The sequence below is a fragment of the Pelophylax lessonae genome (assembly GCF_965119305.1).
Source record: "Pelophylax lessonae genome assembly, chromosome: 5".
NCBI classification, from domain to species: Eukaryota; Metazoa; Chordata; class Amphibia; order Anura; family Ranidae; genus Pelophylax; species Pelophylax lessonae.
Window position 1 is genome coordinate 403,779,526 of NC_138772.1, and position 22,866 is coordinate 403,802,391.

Here is a 22,866-nt window from a genome sequence, read left to right on the forward strand (position 1 = left end):
ATAGGCTTAACTGTAGGTAAAAGTCATACAGCGTATTATACTACCGCTTTAATAAACGGAAGATATTTTTCTTTGTCATCCATGTCATATTGAGGGGTAAAATATACAAAGTATATTTCCCGCGCCAAATGGAGAAACCTAAACTTATAAATAAATAAATGTGGTTTGCAGCTGCTATAGTAAAGTGTGAGTGCTCAAATGTGAAGTAATCTTTTATATGGGATTACCTATAGCGCTTGCTTAATTTAAGTAAATTAAAATAAATGGTTGCAATATTTTAAAATATAAAGTGCGTATAAACCCCGTGATCTGATGCAGATGGTATATAAAATTATATATAAAAATACTTAAATAAAATTGCAATGATTAATAAATATGATACGGAGTATAAATATAATAAAAGTGCAAGATTATATATAGTGCAGAAAATATAAGTTTTATCATAAAATTTCCTTGAAGTTCATGTGCAAAATAAGCTCATGTGCAAAAAGTTTATAATAATGTGACTTCTTGGTGATAAAAGTTCAAAATAAAGTGCACAGTGAATGGTGCTTCGTGATAGGTTTTTCCACTCTAACCCTGGTGTCCCTTCTTGTGTTCCACTGTGCCAAGATAGATGAATTTCACACTCACCAGATTACGTGGGTCCTGTGTGCCTTATGACACTAAGACCATAAGAGCTTTGGCAAACCGGAAGTGCCGCTCTCCACACCGTAGCTCACATATGTGACGGCGTTTTATCAAATTTTTCTGTTTCTTCTTGTTTTATTCTATATTGGGACTATGTTATGGATTACCTGGATTTTGTGCAATAAAATATCAGTTGAAAAAACGATACTGCACTATCTGGGCCTTCCCTTTCTTTTATACATCCCGCATTGGAGGTGGATGACAGGAGGAGCGTTGCTGCAGGAAAAAGGTACCTGTCTGGAGGGAACACATCCCGGGCCCAGGGGGTCACCAAAGTTCTTATGGTCTTAGTGTCATAAGGCACACAGGACCCATGTAATCTGGCGAGTGTGAAACTCATCTATCTTGGCACAGTGGAACACAAGGAGGGACACCAGGGTTAGAGTGGAAAAACCTATCACCAAGCACCATTCACTGTGCACTTTATTTTGAAATTTATCACCAAGAAGTCACATTATTATAAACTTTTTGCACATGAGCTTATTTTGCACATGAACTTCAAGGAAATTTTAGGATAATACTTATATTTTCTGCACTATATATGATCTTGCACTTTTATTAGATTTACACTCAGTATCATATTTATTAATCATTGCAATTTTAATTAAGTATATTTATATATAATTTTATATACCATCTGCATCAAATCACAGGGTTTATACGCACTTTATATTTTAAAATATTGCAACCATTTATTTTAATTTACTTAAATTAAGCAAGCACTATAGGTAATCCCATATAAAAGATTACTTCACATTTGATCCATGTCATATTACTTGTATGAAAAGAATTGATCATCTATATCACATTATCTGTATACGTGTCAAAATGTTTCTACAAACCGCATTGCAATTTTATTATTTGAATGTAAATCAATTACCTTTTCTACAGCTTTACAATTCATTATTTTTGATCTACAGCATTTACATGTACCAGCATATTATACTGAATTAAAAAAAAGTTTGTAAACAAAAAAGAAAGAATACCCATCAATAGTGATAAATCGCTTTGCAAAGCCTGGCTGGCAAACTTTGTAAAAATGTTTCACTTTGCCCTTATCCTGTTTAGCACAGTAGTGTGAAGGGGGCTAATGGCACTTTTCCACTGCAAGTACCGGCTCGGCTCTACTCGGCCCTGCTTGGCCCCGTTTGGCTTTCCACTGCATGGTACGGTGTTAGAACGGTTCGGTACGGTTTGCTTTTCCACTATAGTACTAAAGTAAGTGGGTGGGATAACAACGATTCTCTGACCAATCAGTGGCTAGTAGTGACTGCATGCAAAGGATTGTGGGATATGGTACCGGTATGGTACCCCTTGGAACCACAATCGAGGTGGTACTGTTTTAGAGAGCCGTACCGTTCGGTTCCATGTAGTGGAAAAGCGCCGCTGTACCGTACCGAACCGTTCCTACACCATACCATGCGGTACCAGCAGTGGAAAAGCACAAAAGGGAGCCGAACCGTTCGGTTCCATGCAGTGGAAAAGCCCCCATAAGAGACCCCATAAGTAGCTTGGTGTTGCTGATAATAGCCAGCAGCTTTGAAGACTGAGATAAAAAAAACAGGGCATGGACAGAAAAGAAACCGGGAGCAATAGATTTTTAAAGCTAGATGTACTATGTGGGTGATTATACATTGGGTAATTGAAGCAAGAAATTTCACTTTAATCTAATTCTTTCTTGGAATACTTTTACTAAATTTTAAGTTGACAGCAAGCATCTTCCGCTCCACTCCTCTGCCAGTAATGTCACAGCTTTTACATTCTCCCCCAAAGCCTGGGATCTCCAGCAGACTTGTGGTGTTTCCCATGCCTGCTTGCTACAGAGGTCGAATTTGTAAATTCTCTCAGACTATATTAAGGGACTAACAGCTAAAGCATACCCATAGACTAGAATGTGCAAAGATGGCAGCACTGACTAATGAAATATGTTTGAGGCTTTGCTTACAACAAGGATTTCAATTTCACTTCGTAGCCAATTATGAACATACTAATGAAGCGTTGCTAGTGGTTCTAAATAACTGTTTACTTTAAAAAGGGCAAAACCTGAATTCTCTTTTCTGTTAGCAGAGTTCGGTAATCCAAATTTTGATTTACACAAAATCTCCATGTAAAAAATAAATAAATAAAAACAACACACCCTTTGGCATCTGCTTATTTAGGATGTCCCTTAATTCACAACATAAACATCTTATGCAAGGCTCCATTCACACCTGAGCATATCGTTTCAAGGTGTTTTTTGCAGGCATTGACATCTAACAAAACTGCTTGTAATCTGCTCATATGTGAACAGGGGCCATTTTAATGAATGGGATTTTGCTTGTTGGGCGTTTTGAGACTTCAGAGATGAGCGTTTTACGAGCTGAAAAACGCTCAGGTGTGAGCAAGGCCTAAGGTTATTGGGCCAGGCTTACACCGATTCACTGTGGTTTTGGTGCAGCACGATTGTATCCACATTTTACACACCATTTTAGGTGCCCTCCCATTGATTTCTATTCAAGCATATTTTCTGAAAGTGCTTCAAAGATGCAGCATTCTGATGCGCTCTAAAGAAGAAGTTCACTTTTTTAAAAATGTGCATTTATTATTTTTTGTTACAGGAGCCTGGAAATCATTGCACCAGCGATCAGCAGATCGCTAATGTCATGCAGGTCTCCGGCAAACTGTCAGTGTATGGGCTTAACCATACATCCAGTATGTGTAAGCTCATTGTTCCTGTCAGGAACACTCAATGAACAAGTTCATTGAGAAATCCAAGCTGACAGCCGTTAAGGATTTCGGAGCTTGTAGTTCATTCAGACACAGGGAGCAGTGTGTCTGAATGATGCGGTTGTGTGGGTGGAGCCCCGCATGGCCACGCTGTTTCTAAATAGTGGAAGCTAGTACAGGGAGGTTCAGCAGGAGGCTGCAGCACTGGGAACAGGTTACATGTTCCACCTTAAAATCGGGTGTAAAATGTAACATGTTCCCAAAGGTGAATTTATTCTAAAAAAAAAAACACAACAAACAAACAAACACACACGGTCCAACAGAAGTCATTAGGAGCGCAACTAAGTATGTGTGTAAAACCATGCATAAGATCACGCTACACCCAAACCACAGCACAGCAGCATGTGTCCAGCCCTACATATACTAATCGCATTTTGAATACATGCACAAATGACATATTTGATAAAGATATTCTTTTACACCCAATTTAAATGATTATTTTTTCATCGTTCGAATATTTCAGGGAATGCCACAAAACAAATGAATTAAAGATAAAAAGGCTGATGTGTGATAAAAAAAAAAGGAAAAGAAATATAGATTAGCAAATTCTAATGAGCTGACAGTAAAGATTGACAAGCAAAACTAAAAATATAACATGTAAAAAACACACCTCCGCTGTCAAAAGGGGATTTATTTTGTAAAGCCAATGGACAATCTCTCCACAAAAAGCTTTTCAGAGCCAGCTGTACTGTGTGGTTTCACACAGACTAAATTTAGACAGTTCTGTTCATCACAGCAATGCTGTGTGTCAGCCACATCAAAGCCCAAGGGCAGAAAGATAAACAGTGAATACAGGTCACGTAGCTCTGTAGCTAACAAACTGTAAGAGAGCTTGCACTCCAGGGTATTCAAGGCAGTTTTGTCATCAGCAATCTAGTATCCCCTGAGCCTGCACGTCCATTGGTTGCCTAGCAACCATGGTGTTAATACCTAGGGGAAGAGAATCTTACCAGGCATCTGGCCGTTCATCTGGCTCTGCATGTGTGGTGCAGACGGGCCCCCTCCTACCATTCCTTCTGAAGGCATGTTGTGAGAACGTGGTTGGTGTGGAGGGCCACTCTGATTCATTCCTGCCGGACCCATAGGCATGTTCGGTGTAGGTAGCTAAAAGATTTAAAAATATAATTCAATACAAGGGTACAAATTAAATTCCACGCACTGCCACACAAGCTCGTTTAAAGAGAAAAATATTCCTACTGATGTCAGTGTACTGCATCTTACAGAAATGGCTCTGTGGCTATATAGCAAACTACTTAGAGCAATTCCATGATCTCTCTAATCACACAATACTTCTCATTCTAAAAAGGTAGTGCTATTACAGCTTACAATATGGCCAAATAAATAACACCTGCAAAATACTGACTCAGCTGTCAAAATAGAGTTTGTGTACTCCCAGTAAAATAGAGACACATGATTTTTTCATCTTCGGGTTATACTGCCCTCTACAGGAGAACGGAATACAGGGAAAAAGACAAAAATAAAAACAAAAAAACACACACACAAGCAGCTTAAGAGCCGGTTCACACTGCCGCGACCTTTAAGTCGCCTCATAAGGGGCGACTTCTATCGCGACTTGTGAATTTTTTTTACGCGACTTATATGATAGACGACTTTGTATTTGGCCAATCAGAATATGATGTTTTTTGGATAGTGTCTGGGGGGTAGTGTCTGGGGGGTCTAAAAAGTGCCCCTGTGAAGTTTCATCACTGTAGCATGTCCAGAACCAGCAAAATAAAAAAAAAAAAAAAAAAAAAACATTTTTCTTATAATTATTAATACAGCAGTGTGGCGGCTTCTCTACACCTTGCATTTTTTATTGCTGGCATTTATCGGGCATTTTTGGAGGCAGGCATGACTTTTTTTGGAGCTGAAACTTCACAGGTACACTTTTTAGACACCCCAGACACCAAATCCAAAAAAGACATGCCTGCCTCAAAAAATGCCTGATAAATACCTGCAAGAAAAACGGCCAGGTGGAGAGAAGACATATTCATGTACTAATAAAAATTATATGAAAAATGCTCTTTTTTTCTTGCTCAGGACCATTTTTATGGAAAGTCGGATCACAAGTCGCTTCAAATAAGACAAGGAGGTGACTCCCATTGAAGTATATGGGACAAGTCGGATCACAAGTCACCTCAAAGTAGTACAGGACCCTTTTCTGAAGTCGGAGCGACTTCAGTAGTGCCAATTAAGACGGCACTCATTGATTAACATTGCTTTTGAGTAGTACAGGACCCTTTTCTGAAGTCGGAGCGACTTCAGTAGTGCCAATTAAGACGGCACTCATTGATTAACATTGCTTTTGTTATGTCAAGCGACTTGGGGCGACTTGAGGGCACACAAGTTGCCTCACAAGTCGCGCTAGTGTGAATGGGCTCTAAATCAATAAATCTCTATAGCAAAATATAAACATTGGCCCGCAATCACACTACCGCGGCACGACTCTGTACTACTTCGGGGGCGACTTGTGAAGTTCCGTGCACCGCGACTTCGGCGCGACTTGCATGGACTTCATATAATGAATGTCTATGCAAGTCGCTCCGAGGTCGCCCCGATGTAGTACAGGACCCTTTTTCCAAGTCGGAGCGACAGGGAACAGGGAGAAAACCCCCCCCCCAGACTCACAACAAGTCATGTACGCCTTCCAAACTTAAAGATAAACCTTCCTGGAAGTAGATTTACTAGCTTTCAACAGCTTAGGAATCACCGACTGACAGCTCTCTGTCCTTCAGCACCTGGCTTTCATAAGGCAGGCCGTTAAAGCAAGCAACTGTAAAGCAGGATGGAAGATTGGTCCCTGAGCCAGAAGATCTTCCCCCGAGAGGAAGTTTTCAAGGGACGTCTGATACCAGCCTTATCAGGCCTGCGTAAGAAGACCAGAGAGGCCAGTCTGGTGCCACCAGAATGACTGGAATCCCTTTTACCTCGATTCTGCGTAGCAGTCTCGACAGAAGTTGTATTGGAGGAAAAGCGTAAATCAAATAATACTGACCCCAAGGGGCCACCAGGCCCCCTGCAGCGTCGGCCAAAGGATCCCGAGACCTTGACACGAACCTCTGCACCTTCCTGTTGAGATGGGGGGCCAAAAGGTCTACATCAGGGGTCCCCCACCGGAGACATAGCTGATGAAACATCTCCAGGTGAAGAAACCAACGTCTGCCGACTGAGATAGTCCGCTTGCCAATTCTCTACCCCCGGAATGTGCACAACAGAGAGGGCCGGAACATATAGTTCTGCCCCTCAGGATGCCGGCTACTTCCCGGGTTGCCAGGGAACTCCTTGTGCCCCCTTGATGGACATATGCCACTGCCATAGCATTGTCCGATTGTAGCCTCACCAGGCATCCCTGCAAACGATCAGTCCACCGAGACGAACAATGCCTGATCGCCTAAATCGCCAGGATGTTGATCGGCAGACTGGAATCCTCTCGAGTCCAAACACCTTGAGCCGAGTATACTCCCAAGACACATCCCACCCAGACAGACTGTTATCCGTGGAAATCACTTGTCCGGTACAGGGGAAGAAAATACTTTCCCAGGTGAAGCTCTGGGGAGAGGAGCCACCATATCAGAGACCCTCTCGTACCCCGAATCAACAGGATCAGATCGTCCAGTGACTGCAAATCCTTGTCCCATTTGGCAAGAATCTCTTTGCAGAGGTCTGGTATGGAACTGAGCAAAAAGGAACCGCCTTGAAGGTGGAGACCATCAGACCCAGCACTTGCATGCAAGGCCTGAGCGACGACCAATAGGTTGGACGACAGGAGCCGAATCGCATCCTGCAACTTCAGTAATTTCGCCTGTGGAAGAAACACCCGGGCTGAATCCAGAGTCAAACCCAAGTAGTACAGCTTGGTGGACGGTGTCAAAGCCAATTTCTGAAAATTTAGTGTCCATCCGAACTCCTGTAGAGTTCGCACAGTATTGTCCAAGTCGACTTCTAGAGCCGAAGAAGACTCTGCACGCAGAAGCAGATCGCCCAGGTAACCTAGTACCGCGCTCCCCTTCTGCCGAAGCAATGCTGACACTAGGGCCAAACTTTTGTGAACACCCGAGGAGCTGAAGCGAGACCAAAAAGGTCACACAACGAATGGATAGTGCTCCTCGCCCACAGCAAACGGAAAAAACAAAAAAAAAAAAAACGCTGGTGCCCGACATGTATTGGAATATGAAGGTAAGCGTCCTTGAGATCGATATAAGCCAAAACATCTCCTTGATGAAGGAAAGCCACTACTATGTGAATGGACTTCATCCGAAAATTTCTGAACCCGCACAAAGTGCCTTCCTTCCTTGGAACGGTAAACAGATTTGAATAAAAACCTTGAAAAAAACGTGCCGACTCTGGAACAGGCACAATGACTCCTTGTGCTAACAGGTCCTGCACTGCCCTGTAAAGGCCCTGCAGCCGATCGTGAGACAGGCGTAAATTGCAAGGAAAGAACCTTGCCGGAGGCAAGCACTAAAACTCGATCTTGTAAACGAACCAAATCAACTCGTGGACCCATTTGTCCTGAATGAGCAAGGTCCACGGGTGCGGAAAGAAGTGAAGATGTCCCCCCACCCCAGATACAGATGAGGGCACTCCTTCAGGCTGGGGAAGGCTTGCCTGTGGAACCAGTAGTGCCCGCTTTTGACTTACCATTACAGGATCTATCAAAGCCACCCACGAAGTTACAGGTGGATTTTTAACCCTTTTCCTGCGATCAAGTCGAAGGAAAGGGCCGCTTGTGAGCCCAGAAAAACGGACCACGTTTACGAAGTTCCTTGCCCCTAGCAACCTGAGGAAGTAAGGTACTCTTACCGCCACGTAAAGCCCTTAATGATTTCCTCCATAGAGGCACTGAACAAACGGTCACCTACAAAAAGATAGATCAGTCAGCACGTTTTATGAAGGCCGACCAGTGCTTCAAGCAAATCATGTGGCGAAGGATCACCGCCGTCACAGATACTCTGCCAAGCCAAAAAGGGACCGTGTAAAAAGATGCATCAAAAAATGTACTGTAGCCCCTGGATCAGCTAATCCGCCAGCTCCCGAGGAGGATGATACCCTTCCAAATCCTGGCGTAACATTTTTGCCCATTCCGTTATGGTCTGGGATACCAAGGTGATAGCAAACACCGCCCTCATCATTGAACCTGCCATGGTGAAAAGGTAGGGAGCCAGAGCCTCAGCTCTCTTGTCCACAGGATCCTTAAAGGATGGAGAATCCTCCTCCGGCAAAAGTGTGGCCTATTTAGCCTGGAAACCTGAGGGTCCACCAACGCTGGAACCGTCAGTTTCTTCCAGAGAGACTCCTCAAAGGGATATCTCCTAGCGGAATGCTTAGGTATTTTATCCATGCGTTTCGGGGATCCCCACTGACTAGCAACAATCTGATCAAAATAGGCAGGAAAGGGAAACCTTAGTCAGTCACCTTGGAAGATCTGTGGGTGCCAAATTGCACCGGCGTCCCTGACTCAGCATCAGCCGAGTCCTCCAACTTTAAAGTTTCTCGCACTGACACAATCGATGCTTTTTAATGCGCGGCTGCAGAGGACACAGGTGAAGGCGGGGGGAGCTTCTTGCTAGGCCGCCTTTGCAGGGCCATAGCATACTTTGACACAAGTGACTGCAGGGCCACCGTCATGGCCGCCAGGGCAAACAGACTCCGAGGGTCCCACAGCTTCAAAGAGTGGGTCAGGTGGGGATACAAGTTCCAGGGACTCTTTTTTGTGCCCAAAAGAAAAAAAAAAGTTGTTTTTTTTTTTGGAAAAAAAACCCTGCACACCGCACCGCTGGAACACCACAAGGATCAGCGCACCTGTGGAGCTGTATATAGCAGAGTAAGACTGTATACCCACAGAGACTCACCACCATGCACCCATTTAAAAAGGGAAAAAAAGTGCCAAGACCGCAGATCCCAGCAGGGAGCCAGGTCCTTACTCCTGACTAGGCAGAGAAAACTGAAGTCCTATAGCAGGAAGTGATTGTGTACCCCCTGGTACTGCCTCAGGGGCAGTCAAAATTATTTCTGCCTAGTCCTACCCCTGAAGAGAGAGCAGCATGAGCCCAAGGGTCTAAGAAGACATGGAGCTGTGTCTGTCAGTGAACGCAAGATAAATATTTTTTCAAGATCTTTCATACACGGTATGGTGGCTGGGCCTTAAAGATAGATTGAATACCACACTGGACTTTTATTTTAGAACTGCGTATTTTAGGATATACTTTATATCTAAATTTCCTTGTATTTTTTGCATTATAATAATTTTTTTTGATGTGCAGTTTTTTTTTTTCTTTTCCTTTTCACTTTTATGGTCTACTCTTTTTTTTTTCACTACCAATTTCTGATTGTAACGGTTTTAGGTTTTTATTAATACTGAGATTTTAAGCATGGATCGAATAGGGGTTTAACCTCCCTGGCGGTATGATTCTTTCGGATTTTAGGTGCTGAAAGCGGTACCATTATTTTGCATGTAATTCTTATGAGCAGCCCAAACCAACTTTTTATATACGATTTCTTTTTACTGTGCATTCTTCTTTATAACATCCCGGGTATGATAAAGTTTGAAACACAAAATCCTAAATAATAGAACACTTTTTTTTCCAAAAAATAACACTTTTTATTCAATAAATTATAGTAAATAACGTAATCAAAAACACTGACATTTTTTTTTTGTCAAACAAGGATGCAATATCTTTTTTTTTTCCCAAAAAGGATGCAATATTAGTGGTAATATTGCTTCAATAAACGTCCCGGGTGTGGAAAATTTTGAAACAGGGTACAGCGCAAAGTCCAACGTCACAGTCAGGACAGTAGTACCGCGTTTCCTTTCTGATTTTGCGTCCAGTGTTGTCACGCTTAGAACAGCAAACCACACACATCCTTCTGGGTGCAGACTTCTCCGGAATGTGGAATGTGGTCCATAAAGTGATGACCGGTCAGGCGTTCACAACACCAGCAGCACGGCGTCCGGATCTACTTACTGTTGGTGTTTGGTGCCTGAGAAATATGAGCTCAGCAATTTTCCACACACCACAGGCCTGTCACTCTTCTTTTTTAGGAGAATGAATGCATTCCACAAACACTGTTCCAGAAGGTGCTTAAATATTTTTTTATGTACCATGACAGTAGCGGTGTTGTGGATGGTACTCATCAGGCAGACATCTTTTTTGTCACGCCATCTCAGTGCCAACATTTTTCCTTTCTGCCAGGCAACTAATTCTCCAGGCTTCAGCTTTTTGTTGGCAAAGCTGGGGGGCATGTCACGCCAGTTAGCTCTGACGGTCCCATACGCATCAGTCTTGTGTTGTAGAAGGAACTCATACAGTTCTGGGGATGTATAGAAATTGTCTGTGGTGACACAGTACCCCTGATTCAGCAGAGGCTCAATCAGCGTCAGAACTGAAGCGGTTGCCATTCCATAGCTGCTGAACCTTTCGTTGAACTTGGTTCGTCTCCCGGTGTATAGGACCGAATTCCAAATATATCCAGAGCTGGATTCACACAGCATAAATGATTTTATTCCAAACCGTGCTCTCTTGGACGCAATATATTGTATCCAGCTGAGTCTCCCTTTATAGGCCAATAGTCTTTCGTCAAAATTAGTTGATAAAATGTCCCAGATCTTTTTGAGCTTCGGAGCTGGATGAGAAGTCTCAAATTCGTCATTATTTGTAAAGTGCAAATACTTCATAATGAGCGAAAATTTGTACTCCGACATAACGGTGCCAAAAAAAAAAAAAAAGGAGTGGCAGTTGGCAGTCGATCACGCACCAAGTCCACACATCGCTCGGCACAGTCACAGCATCATGGCTGAAATCACTTTCAGCGCCCGATGATGAACTTCCCCATGAATCGCTGTCACTCCACTCTGCAAGCGATTCAGTATCGCTGTCGCCCTGCAGGTCGTATACTGCTTTTGAGGTTGCGGCGCGCAGAAAAATGCAAGATGTGCAAAGGAGAAAGCACTGGGGGGGGGGGGGGGGGCAATCAAAAGGTCAATTTATTTTATTTTGGCAATGTAATCCAATAGGATTACAGTGTATCAGTGTGTTTGTGCATATTCTTTTTGAATTTGCTGCCGGTTCCACCCCCCTGCAGACGTCACGTCGCAGGAGACGGAAGCCGGGGCTCACAGAGGAGCGGGAGGAAGCTCCGCCGCCGCATACATCGCTGGATCCCGGTGACAAGGTAAGTAAAACCTCTACCAGGATCCAGGGATCTTTCTAGCGGTACCCCGAGTGTGGCTCGGGGTTACTGCTTTTGGCTCTGAAATTTAACCCCGAGCCTCGCTCGGGAATACCGCTAGGAAGGTTAATACAACTATAAAAACACATGGCATAGTTTACACATTTCTTAGCGCCTCACTTTAAATTTTGATCTATATTTTAGTGTGATATACACTTAAAAGAGGCAGCTGTCATATATGCTTGAAGGCACAGGTGGTTAGGGCCCTTTACAATAGGATTTTCATTTAAATAAAAGATACTCCTAAATTTGTGTATACATTAAATGAAAAAAAAAAAAAACTTCAAATAACCACATAAAAATTTTGAACCTTTTTTTTTTCTTTTTAATTACTGCCTTTCATTAGGGAGCTGTCCCTCACCCTCATCACTTCTTTAACACCTGGAAATAGGGCAAGCATTTGGTTAACTCTCCCTAAGGGGGACACGGACAGAAAATAAAACATTGAGGATCTAACCTTTTCCCATGATACACAAAAGCTAGGATTTCCACTATAGGAGATTCTTTTTCCTCTTTTTCACACGCCAATTGGCCACAGGGGGAGCCATCTAGCGGATGCGATGTCTGCCGGTCACCCACAATCATTCCCTGTGGAGACAGAAAGGCGATCTGCTGATGTAAAGACCGCAGACTGCTGTTCTGTTAGTGATGAACACAGGGATCCGGTGTTCTTCCTATTTGGGAACACAGGTCTATGTTCACCCAGCAAGTCCATCCCCCCACACAGTTAGAAAGCACCCCCTAGGGAAACATTTAACCCTTTGATCGCCCCTGGTGTTAACCCCTTCCCTGCCAGTGTCATTAGTACAGTAAAACAGAGCATATTTTTTAGTACTGATTACTGTAGTAATGTCACTGGTCCCCCCGAAAGTGTCAAAAATGTCAGGTGTCCGATCTGTCCGCCGCAGTCCTGAGAAAAAAAAAAAAAATTGCTGGTTGCCGCCATCACTACTAAAAAATAAATAAAAATGACAAAATCTTTCCCCTAGTTTGTAAACGCGATAACTTTTGCGCAAAGCAATATACACTTATTGGGGTTTTTTTTACCAAAAATATGTAGCAGAAAACATATTAGCCTAAAACGTTGAAAAAATTTTAAAATTACCTTGTAAAGCACTATACAAGTGCATGTGATGAGCAGATCGTATTGCACACAGCGGTCTCGACCGCAATGGATGGCGGGTGACGTCCCGCCCTGTGGGACGTAACGCGTGCGAAGGGGGAAGGGGCCGGTTGACGTCACCCGCCATCCATTGCGGTCGAGACCGCTGCACTGCTATGTTCAATAAAGTAATTTATTGCGGTAATGCACTATGTCCGAACCTTTGACCCGCTTTATGGACCTGTGATCTGTTACCTGTGAGCCTTATTTTCTGATGAAGAGGAATACTGATCTAATCTATATTGGGGATATCCATGGAGAAAGTTTATGTCTTACTAGCCCGTCTGGTGACACAGGGGCTAAGTGTGAGGCTAATGAGACTGGGTGGAGGATTACCAGCACATTGAAGAGCACTGAATGTTTATATCTTGTGCATGCTTCACCATAATTTGCACCTGTGGACTGCTCTCCTCGATATCATCTTCATAATCCATATTTGACAGCGCTGCACTTTTTGTTATATATTTGTTATTGTGACTTTTGGTTTATTGATCCTTTAGTGCATAGCAGCTTTCTATTATTATTTTATACAGTTGTGCTGATTTTTTTATTATTAAATGTTTTATAGCAGAAAGTAAAACATTTTTTTCAGAATTGTCTATTTTTGTTTATAGCGCAAAAAAATAAAAAATTGCACAGGTGATCAAATGCCACCAAAAGAAAGCTCTATTTGTGGAAAAAAAAAAAAAAAAAAATTTGGGTACAGCGTTGCACGACTGCACAATTGACGGTTAAAGTAACAGTGCAGGATTGCAAAAAATGGCCTGGTCATGCACTTCTGGTCCAAAAGTGGTTAAAGTATATTTTCACGCAGTGAAACTGCTGTTTCCAGTTCTTTTCTTCACTGCTCTGTGGTGACAGAACATAGCAAGAGAGGGGGCGTGTCTGACCATGCCAGTTTAGAGCAATGTCAGTAGAGATGGGCAGTTTTTGGTACAACTGTTTGCAGCTGGAGAAGGATATCATGGTCAACCAATCAGTGAGAATTTCCTGCCTAACAGTGGACATGTAAGCCTCCAGCTTAGCTACATTCTACAGCCACAGTTCGTATTCATCTAACTAGGGCTGAAACAACGAATCAATTAAATCGGCAACTAATCGATTAAGAAAATAACTGTCAATTATTTTCATAATCAATTAGTTGGTCAGCCGATTAGTTGGCTTGCATACAGAATGCATGATTTAGTTACATATCAGGAAATATAGTGCAGCACACATACAGCTCAGTACACCATCCACACATTTCAGTAAGTGCCTGAGAACTTGTGAATGTGTGAGGAGCAATGCCTCATGGGACATGTAGTCCTGGGCAGGAAGTGAGTGGTTCTAAAAAGGCAGAAGGTTTTTTTTACCTTGCTATAGGGGCAATCTATACTATGCTTTGCAGCTTGCTATTGGGGCACTCTCACGGCAGGAGGAGCCAGACGTGTTAGTGGGGGACCGCAGAAGAGGAGAATCAGGGCTGCTTTGTGCAAAACCATCACAGAGCAAGTAAGTATTAAATGTTTGTTTTTAAAAAAAAACCTTCAGGCTCCGTTCACATCTAGGCGTTTTGGGGCGTTTTTGGGGCGTTTTTCTGCTCTAGGATCAGCTCTCAAAACGCCCAACAAGACAAATCCTATTCATTTCAATGGCCCCTGTTCACATCTGAGCGTTTTGACGCTGTATACAAAACGCCCAACGCTCAAAAAAGTACATGAGCTTCTTTTTGGGCAGATTACAGGCGTTTTCCATTGATCTCTATTCAATCTAAAAACGCCTGCACAAAAATCGCGGTAAAAATCGCGGTAAAAAACGCCGCAAAAATCGCGGTAAAAAACGCGCGAAAAACGCTACGCTCAGGTGTGAATGTAGCCTTAAAGACTGTGCAGGGAAGATCTGAACCCAGAGAAGATGGAGGCTGATAGACTGGAGCTAATATAAAGGCATTACAATTAAATTTAAAGTAAACTTTTACCAGTATTGAAGATGGCTAAAGATGGACGTGGTCTCCAGCGGGGACGACAAGGGTTTCGTTAGGAGGTGTCACAATGTGCTAGTATGCGATGCATACTAGCACATTATGCATTTACTTTGCAGGGAAGAAATAAAAAAAAAATTAAAAAATAAAAATAAGGAAGAGTTTACTTCCTCTTTAAAATGATCATATCCATGAAAAAAGGCTCAGCTTTTAGTACTACTAAAATATAAAAGATTTTTTTTCTCCCTTCATATAGCTTCATGTCTGCCTCCTAGTTAAAATGCCCATATATCCGACTTCTGGGTGTATTACTAAATTAATTATATATATATATATATATATATATATATATATATATATATATATATATATATATATATATATATATATATATATATATATATATATATATATATATATATATATATATAAAACCTTCAGGGTTTCACAGTATAAATGAACCCCTTATAGTAGCGATTATCTGCTCTTTTTGTACTATAAAGTGCTAATTTTAGTTCGTTTTTTTCTAACACCATTATGACAGGTGATACAAAAAAAATAAAAATAAAAAAAAGGGTGCCGTTACTACTAAATGGCTTAGGCCTGCTTGACATGTTGCGTTTTTTTTTGGCGTATTTTGCAGAAACGCACTGCAGTTCATTCAACATGGTTTCCTTTGGTCCTTTCAGCCGCTGCATATTTTGAAAGGACTTTTTTTCCAATGCAAAACGGTGCTTTGTTGGTTCAATAGACTAAAGGGAGAAGCTTCAGGAAAGCATGTAGTCCATTTTTGCCACGTTTTGCGGTTTTTAATCTGCCCAACAACAAAATCGGCAAAAAAAAAAAAAAAAAAGGATAAAAAAAAATGCAAATTGCACAGCAAAAAGCATTGCAGAAACGGATCAAAAGCAAACTGCATAAGTGTGAACCGAGCCTTATGATGGCCATAAACGTACTGATTTTCGGATGAGAATATTCATACAAAAAATCTTCGTATATATTCACTGAATGAAAGAATGTGGTTTGAAAATTTAACTTGTTTTTAACATTCAGTTTTAAGTTCTATTCGAAAAAGCACATACACGGTCTGAAAATTCCTTTGACCAAAAAGTTTTCTATTCTGCTCCGTCTTCAAATTTTCCCATCACTGTGGTTGAAAACAAATGCAGATTTGACCCCCACTAACGATAAAAGAAAATAAATAAAATAAAAATCGAACGAACATTCTTAAAATTAAAATGTTTTGGAAGGAAGGCATTGTTTTTGTATGGCCAGCTTAAGTGACAGCAGGCACAGGGAGCTTTTATCAAGCCACCTACCTATGACATGGGAGTCTGTCATACAGAATATCTCTTCAGTTCTGTCTGAAAAATCAGCAAAACCATCTATTTTATTTTTTCTTTAAATAAAAAATGTGATCTCCAAGTCTGATGATATTTACCAGAGTCAACATCTAATAGTATATAAGGTATATATCTCTTCAGTCTTATTCTTAGAGTGGATTAGAGATTTTGCTCCCCAACCATATAGCTATTTATTTTTACCACTGCATAAAGATATTTAAGAATAAATTAACTTTCTAAAAAAAAAAAAAAAAAAAAAAATTTACATATTAACCTCTTTACCTCTAGCCACTGTGCTGCTACTGCGGCACAATGGCTCGTTATCGTCTAGCGACGTAGACCTACGTCGCTAGACTCCTCCCCTGTAGGCGGAGGCGCGCTCCCGCTGTTTTCATTCACAGCGGGAGTCGGGCCAGGGGAGAAGCGGCGGCGATCGCCGCTGCTCTGCCCCGATCGTCGGGGAATCCAGTTTGGAGATCCGCCCGCCTGTGTAAACAGAGCGGGCGGATCTCCTAAGTGACAGGGAGTGACAGATCGGAGTGTTCAGCATAGCTGAACATCCGATCTGTCCCTGGCTCACACAGTCACCTTCCCCCCCCCCCCCCCCCCACACGTCAGTAAGCACTAGGCATACATTAACCCCTCTCTCGCCAATAAAATTAACCCCTTCCCTGCCAGTGTCATTTTTACAGTAACAGTGTATATATATATATATATATATATATATATATATATATATATATATATATATATATATATATATATATATATATATATACAGTGGGTACGGAAAGTATTCAGACCCCCTTAAATTTTTCACTCTTTGTTATATTGCAGCCATTTGCTAAAATCATTTAAGTTCATTCTTCTTCCTCATGAATGTACACATAGCACCCCATACTGACAGAAAAACACAGAATTGTTGACATTGTTGCAGATTTATTAAAAAAGAAAAACTGAAATATCACATGGTCCTAAGTATTCAGACCCTTTGCTGTGACACTCATATATTTAACTCAGGTGCTTTCCATTTCTTCTGATCATCCTTGAGATGGTTCTACACCTTCATTTGAGTCCAGCTGTGTTTGATTATACTGATTGGACTTGATTAGGAAAGCCACACACCTGTCTATATAAGACCTTCCAGATCACAATGCATGTCAGAGCAAATGAGAATCATGAGGTCAAAGGAACTGCCTGAAGAGCTCAGAGACAGAATTGTGGCAAGGCACAGATCTGGCCAAGGTTACAAAAAGATTTCTGCTGCACTTCAGGTTCCTAAGAGCACAGTGGCCTCCATAATCCTCAAATGGAAGACGTTTGGGACGACCAGAACTCTTCCTAGAGCTGGCCGTCCGGCCAAACTGAGCTATCGGGGGAGAAGAGCCTTGGTGAGAGAGGTAAAGAAGAACCCAAAGATCACTGTGGCTGAGCTCCAGAGATGCAGTCAGTAGATGGGAGAAAGTTGTAGAAAGTCAACCATCACTGCAGCCCTCCACCAGTCGGGGCTTTATGGCAGAGTGGCCCGACGGAAGCCTCTCCTCAGTGTAAGACACATGAAAGCCCGCATGGAGTTTGCTAAAAAAACACCTGAAGGACTCCAAGATGGTGAGAAATAAGATTCTCTGGTCTGATGAGACCAAAATAGAACTTTTTGGCCTTAATTCTAAGCGGTATGTGTGGAGAAAACTAGGCACTGCTCATCACCTGTCCAATACAGTCCCAACAGTGAAGCATGGTGGTGGCAGCATCATGCTGTGGGGGTGTTTTTCAGCTGCAGGGACAGGACGACTGGTTGCAATCGAGGGAAAGATGAATGCGGCCAAGTACAGGGATATCCTGGACAAAAACCTTCTCCAGAGTGCTCTGGACCTCAGACTGGGCCGAAGGTTTACCTTCCAACAAGACAATGACCCTAAGCACACAGCTAAAATAACGAAGGAGTGGCTTCACAACAACTCCGTGACTGTTCTTGAATGGCCCAGCCAGAGCCCTGACTTAAACCCAGTTGAGCATCTCTGGAGAGACCTAAAAATGGCTGTCCACAAACTTTTACCATCCAACCTGACAGAACTGGAGAGGATCTGCAAGGAGGAATGGCAGAGGATCCCCAAATCCAGGTGTGAAAGACTTGTTGCATCTTTCCCAAAAAGACTCCTGGCTGTATTAGATCAAAAGGGGGCTTCTACTAAATACTGAGCAAAGGGTCTGAATACTTAGGACCATGTGATATTTCAGTTTTTTTCTTTTTTAATAAATCTGCAACAATGTCAACAATTCTGTGTTTTTCTGTCAGTATGGGGTGCTATGTGTACATTCATGAGGAAGAAGAATGAACTTAAATGATTTTAGCAAATGGCTGCAATATAACAAAGAGTGAAAAATTTAAGGGGGTCTGAATACTTTCCGTACCCACTGTATATATATATATATATATATAGCACTGATTACTGCAGTAATGTCACTGGTACCCACAAAAAAGTGTCAAAAATGTCAGTCAAGGGTCCGATCTGTCCGCCGCAATGTCGCAGTCCCGCAAAAAAAAAAAAAAAAAAAAAAAAAAAAAAAACACCAAAAATGACAGAAATCTTTCCCTTAGTTAGTAAACGCAATAACTTTTGCGCAAACCAATCAAAATACGCTTATTGCGATTTTTTTTACCAAACGTAGGTAGCAGAAAACAAATTGGCCAAAAATTGAAAAAAAAAATTGTTTTTTACATCTTTTTTGGGGGGAATTTCATATAAAAAAAATGTTAAAAATATTGTTATTTTTTCAAAATAAACGCTCTTTTTTTGTTTATAGCGCAAAAAGTAAAAATCGCACAGGTGATCAAACACCACCAAAAAAAAAACTCTGTTTGTGGGAAAAAAAAGGACGTAAATTTCGTTTGGGTACGGCGTTGCACGACCGCGCAATTGTCAGTTAAAGTCGCACAGCACCGAATCGCAAAAAGTGGCCCAGACGTAAGACAGCAAAATGCTCCGGTGGTAAAGTGGTTAAACTAAATTATACATCACACAAGTTATTATCCGATCGAAACAACATTCAGCCAGCTAATCGATTATGAAAATAATTGTTAGCTGCAGCCCTACATCTGTAAAACTTAACAGCAGGATAAAAATGTTAGAGCCACGTGGCATTTAGAAGAGACAACTTGTAATGTGTGTTTAATAATACCATCTCAGAGTATATAACTAACTTACTGCTGGTAATAAAGGTTGCATATTTTGATTGGAGTCTGCAATGGTGGCCAAGTAAACCAAATTTGTGTGCAACATTTGCTGATACCTAGAAAAAAAAGAGAAAAAAAAAAAAAAAAAAAAAAAAAGAATAAATAAAAAATAAAGTGTCTTACATTACCCTTCTACTTTTTAACTCTACAATTGTACCTGTTATGCTAAAAGAAATCAAACAGTGTTACAACAGAAATAACATTCTTAGGCCCCGTTCACACTGGGGCGACGCTACTTTGCCGGGCGACCTCATAGGTTGCGGCGCGCTGCTCGCCCGCGACCTCGGAGCGGCCGGCACGGACTTCATAACATTGAAGTCTATGCAGGTCGCTCCGGGTTGCCCCAAAGAAGCTCCGGACCCTTTTTCTAAGTCGGAGCGACTTGTGTCACGCCTATTAGAATGGGTCCGCAGCTTCTCTATGGAAGGCGACCTACAGCGACCTGTCAGGCGACCAGGTCGCCCCAGTGTGAACGGGGGCTCAGGGATGCTTTCAAAACTTTCCAAAGCTAAAAGTAAACCCTCCTATTCTTTACACCGGAGGAAGAGGCCATCTTGCTCTCAGATCTGCAGATGTCATAGTGCTGCACATGTGATAAGCATGGAAACAGCCATTTGATGGCTTGACAATCTGGTTGGGAGAATAAGCATCTGTGAGTTATCATTCACGGCATGTCTTCAATGCAATCATTTTGGGAAACCATTAAATCGATGGGTTTGGAGTGCTCAATGATGTATTTTTAAAGCCTAATCTGCAACGGACCTCCACAGAACATTAAATGGGGTGCATGCAACTTGATTCACAGAGAACTTTGATCCAAGTTTATTTATACTAAGTGTGTCTCATCAGCTTGCATTTATTGTAGAGCCATGGACCAGAGGAAAGAAAAGTATAGTAATGTGTCTATCAGAGGAGCTAGCAAAGGAAACATTTCCAGGTCTGTGGCAAACTGAAAAACAATCAGCACGTTTAACCCCATTATGTCTGCCCAACACACAAGGCAGCAAAGGGGGGCTTAACACCCAGATGTGCTGCTGGGTGGCTGTTTATAGGCAGAGAGGTCACTCAAAGTAGAAAGAATGAGCTGTTCCAGACAGCTCCAAGTCCAGGCTATAGATCGGTGGGCCTGGCTTCCGATCATAAGACCAAACACATGATCACGGATCCTTCCATCCCACCTGGTTGAAAGTTTTTTGTACTCCCTATAAAATACTTTTCTATAAAACAAAGTTTTTAACTTTTGATTATACTACTGCCTAAAAGGGAGACAAAATGGACAGGCAAACAAAAACTGTAGACAAGGATGAACCTTCTTACTACCAGGATGCCTCAGTTTTGTAGAAAAGCTGTACTCGGAGTATAGTCATAAAAACCAAAGGGATGGGAACCTCAAATATAAAATGGACTCCAAGAAAGGGATTTTATGTACAAAAATCTATTTTCTTTCTCAGTCACTGAGAGACATACAAAGTCTTCACCTTTGTGTAGTCCAAAGGGTTTAAGGGCAACTGCCCCAGTCCAGGGGCTGTGGATGGAGGATGATTGCCTTCCAATGGTTTACGCCTGGGGTGTATATGGCGGACAAGGCATGAACAGGAGGTTCTGCCCAGGATAAGATCCGATCTACCTCTCCTTCCTTGCTGTGGCGAGACTTGAGGTTCCTCCATTTAATTGATGCATTTCCCCCACAGTGGTGGAGTCTGACAATCTGGAACAATAAAATTGCACCAGGATGATTAAGCGCTGCAAGAGACAGCCAGATCGCCTGAAGCTCCAGGGTGTTAATCAGGAGACAAAACTCCTCCTATGACCAAGTCTTCTGTACTGAGAGGGTGACTCTCCAGCCCCTATTACCTTCCTAAGACTCCTCTCTAGCCGAACAGGTTGACATCTGTTGCAAAGGATTATCCAGATTATGGGAAGGAAAGACTTTCAGATTGCAGAATTGGATTTCCTAGCCACAGGCCAAGGAAAATCTGGTCCTCAGTGCCAAACAAACAAATTGGTGTTTCAATGGACTTAACCAACTTGGCCCAGGATGAGAGAATGTTGCATTGTAGAATTTGAGGGAAACTTGGCAATTACCTGCCTTGAAGGAGGCTAAAATTAGGCCCAAGATTTTCATGCAAAAGAGGAGAAACAGATGACTCTTGGACTGGAGAGTTTGAATCTGAGAAAGAAAACTCTGAACTTCCTCATGTAGAAGAAACAGGCATGAGCTGTGTCCAGGACTAATCCCAGATATTCCGACTGGTCCAGCAACAGGTGGTTGTCCAATTCTGGCATTACAAATATAGATTTTAGTTTGAAAATGTTTATTTTAAGAGCATTTGTTCATTCATATTAAACCACAGTCCTAAAAATTCAAAGGGAGAAGAATAGAAATACATTTTTTTCTTGAACAAATGTTTGAACCGAGTATGTGGTTTTCTTTCCAGAATTACATGCGTTTTAAAATTGAATGTTGAAAAAGGAGGTGAAATTTTTAAATGAAATTGAGCCATTATACAAAATTCTTTTGGATTTTAATGAAATATTCACATCAGAAAATCCACTAGTGTAGGGCCAGCCTAAGTATCCCACAATGGGGATGCCACAAGGGCATAGCAGGGCCAATTCTGACGCCAACACCATAGTGAGCAACTGAAGGTGCAGATAAGAGGCCAAAGTGCAGGGCCACGAACTGAAAGCATAGTGGTCCCACAGCAATGAATGCATAGGAAAAATAGATGCACTGGACAAATGGGACACAGCACTGGTAAAATATGTGACATGCAGGTATACATACTTGATGTCCACAGAAACCAAAAAGTGTCCCTGGTGAAGCATGCTGATGATAGGCATTTAGAGCGAGAAAAGTGAATAAAAAAAAGGGAGTAAATTCCATGAACCCATTCTGCCACAGGACTGGGAATTGGGGGCACACCTTCACCTGCAGCGGAAGGCTTGTCTGAGCTTTTGGCAGACAAAGGGTACTTTCACACTGCTCTGTAGCAAATTAGTGATATTGCTGTGTTTCAGATGCATTTGCCGTGCATTTTTGGGTTGCCTGTATATGTGAAAAATGGACATGGGACTCAAAAACACATCACGGTGCGGTTCGATTTATTTCAATGGGAAGTTGCGTGTTTGGTGCTTGTTTTTAAACTGCAACAAAGATGCAGCATGCAGGACTTATCAAAATGCACTGCACCAGTAACGCAGCGGTGTGAAAAGTCCCATAGGATTTAAAGGGAAACATTTTTCTTGAAAGGAAAAAAATGCAGGAAAAACGTGTGAAAGGGCCCTAGGTCCCAGACTTTGGAGGAGGACTAGGAGCCAAGATTGGAGGGTCTGGACATGGAGAGAGTGGTGGTAGTGGAGGAATTAAATGGATGTTTAACAGATTAAAAAAAAAGGAAAAAAAAATTAGCTGTTCCCACCAGCAACATCTGATAATGGCATTAAAAGCAGATCTGAAAAGAGTTTGAAGGTTGTTTAA

General features: G+C 41.9%; 1 protein-coding gene across 4 annotated transcripts in view; it reads right to left on the reverse strand.

Moving 5' to 3' along the window:
• SS18 (SS18 subunit of BAF chromatin remodeling complex) overlaps positions 1–22,866 on the reverse strand; it is a 127,102-nt gene that overhangs the window by 80,455 nt on the left and 23,781 nt on the right. For all 4 annotated transcript variants that reach the window (XM_082259403.1, XM_082259402.1, XM_082259405.1 and 1 more), the window contains exons 3-4: positions 19,357–19,441; positions 4,407–4,560 (exon numbers count right to left, since the gene is read on the reverse strand). In XM_082259403.1, coding sequence (XP_082115529.1) covers positions 4,407–4,560; positions 19,357–19,441 — 239 coding nt within the window. The remainder of the gene's footprint in view (positions 1–4,406; positions 4,561–19,356; positions 19,442–22,866) is intronic.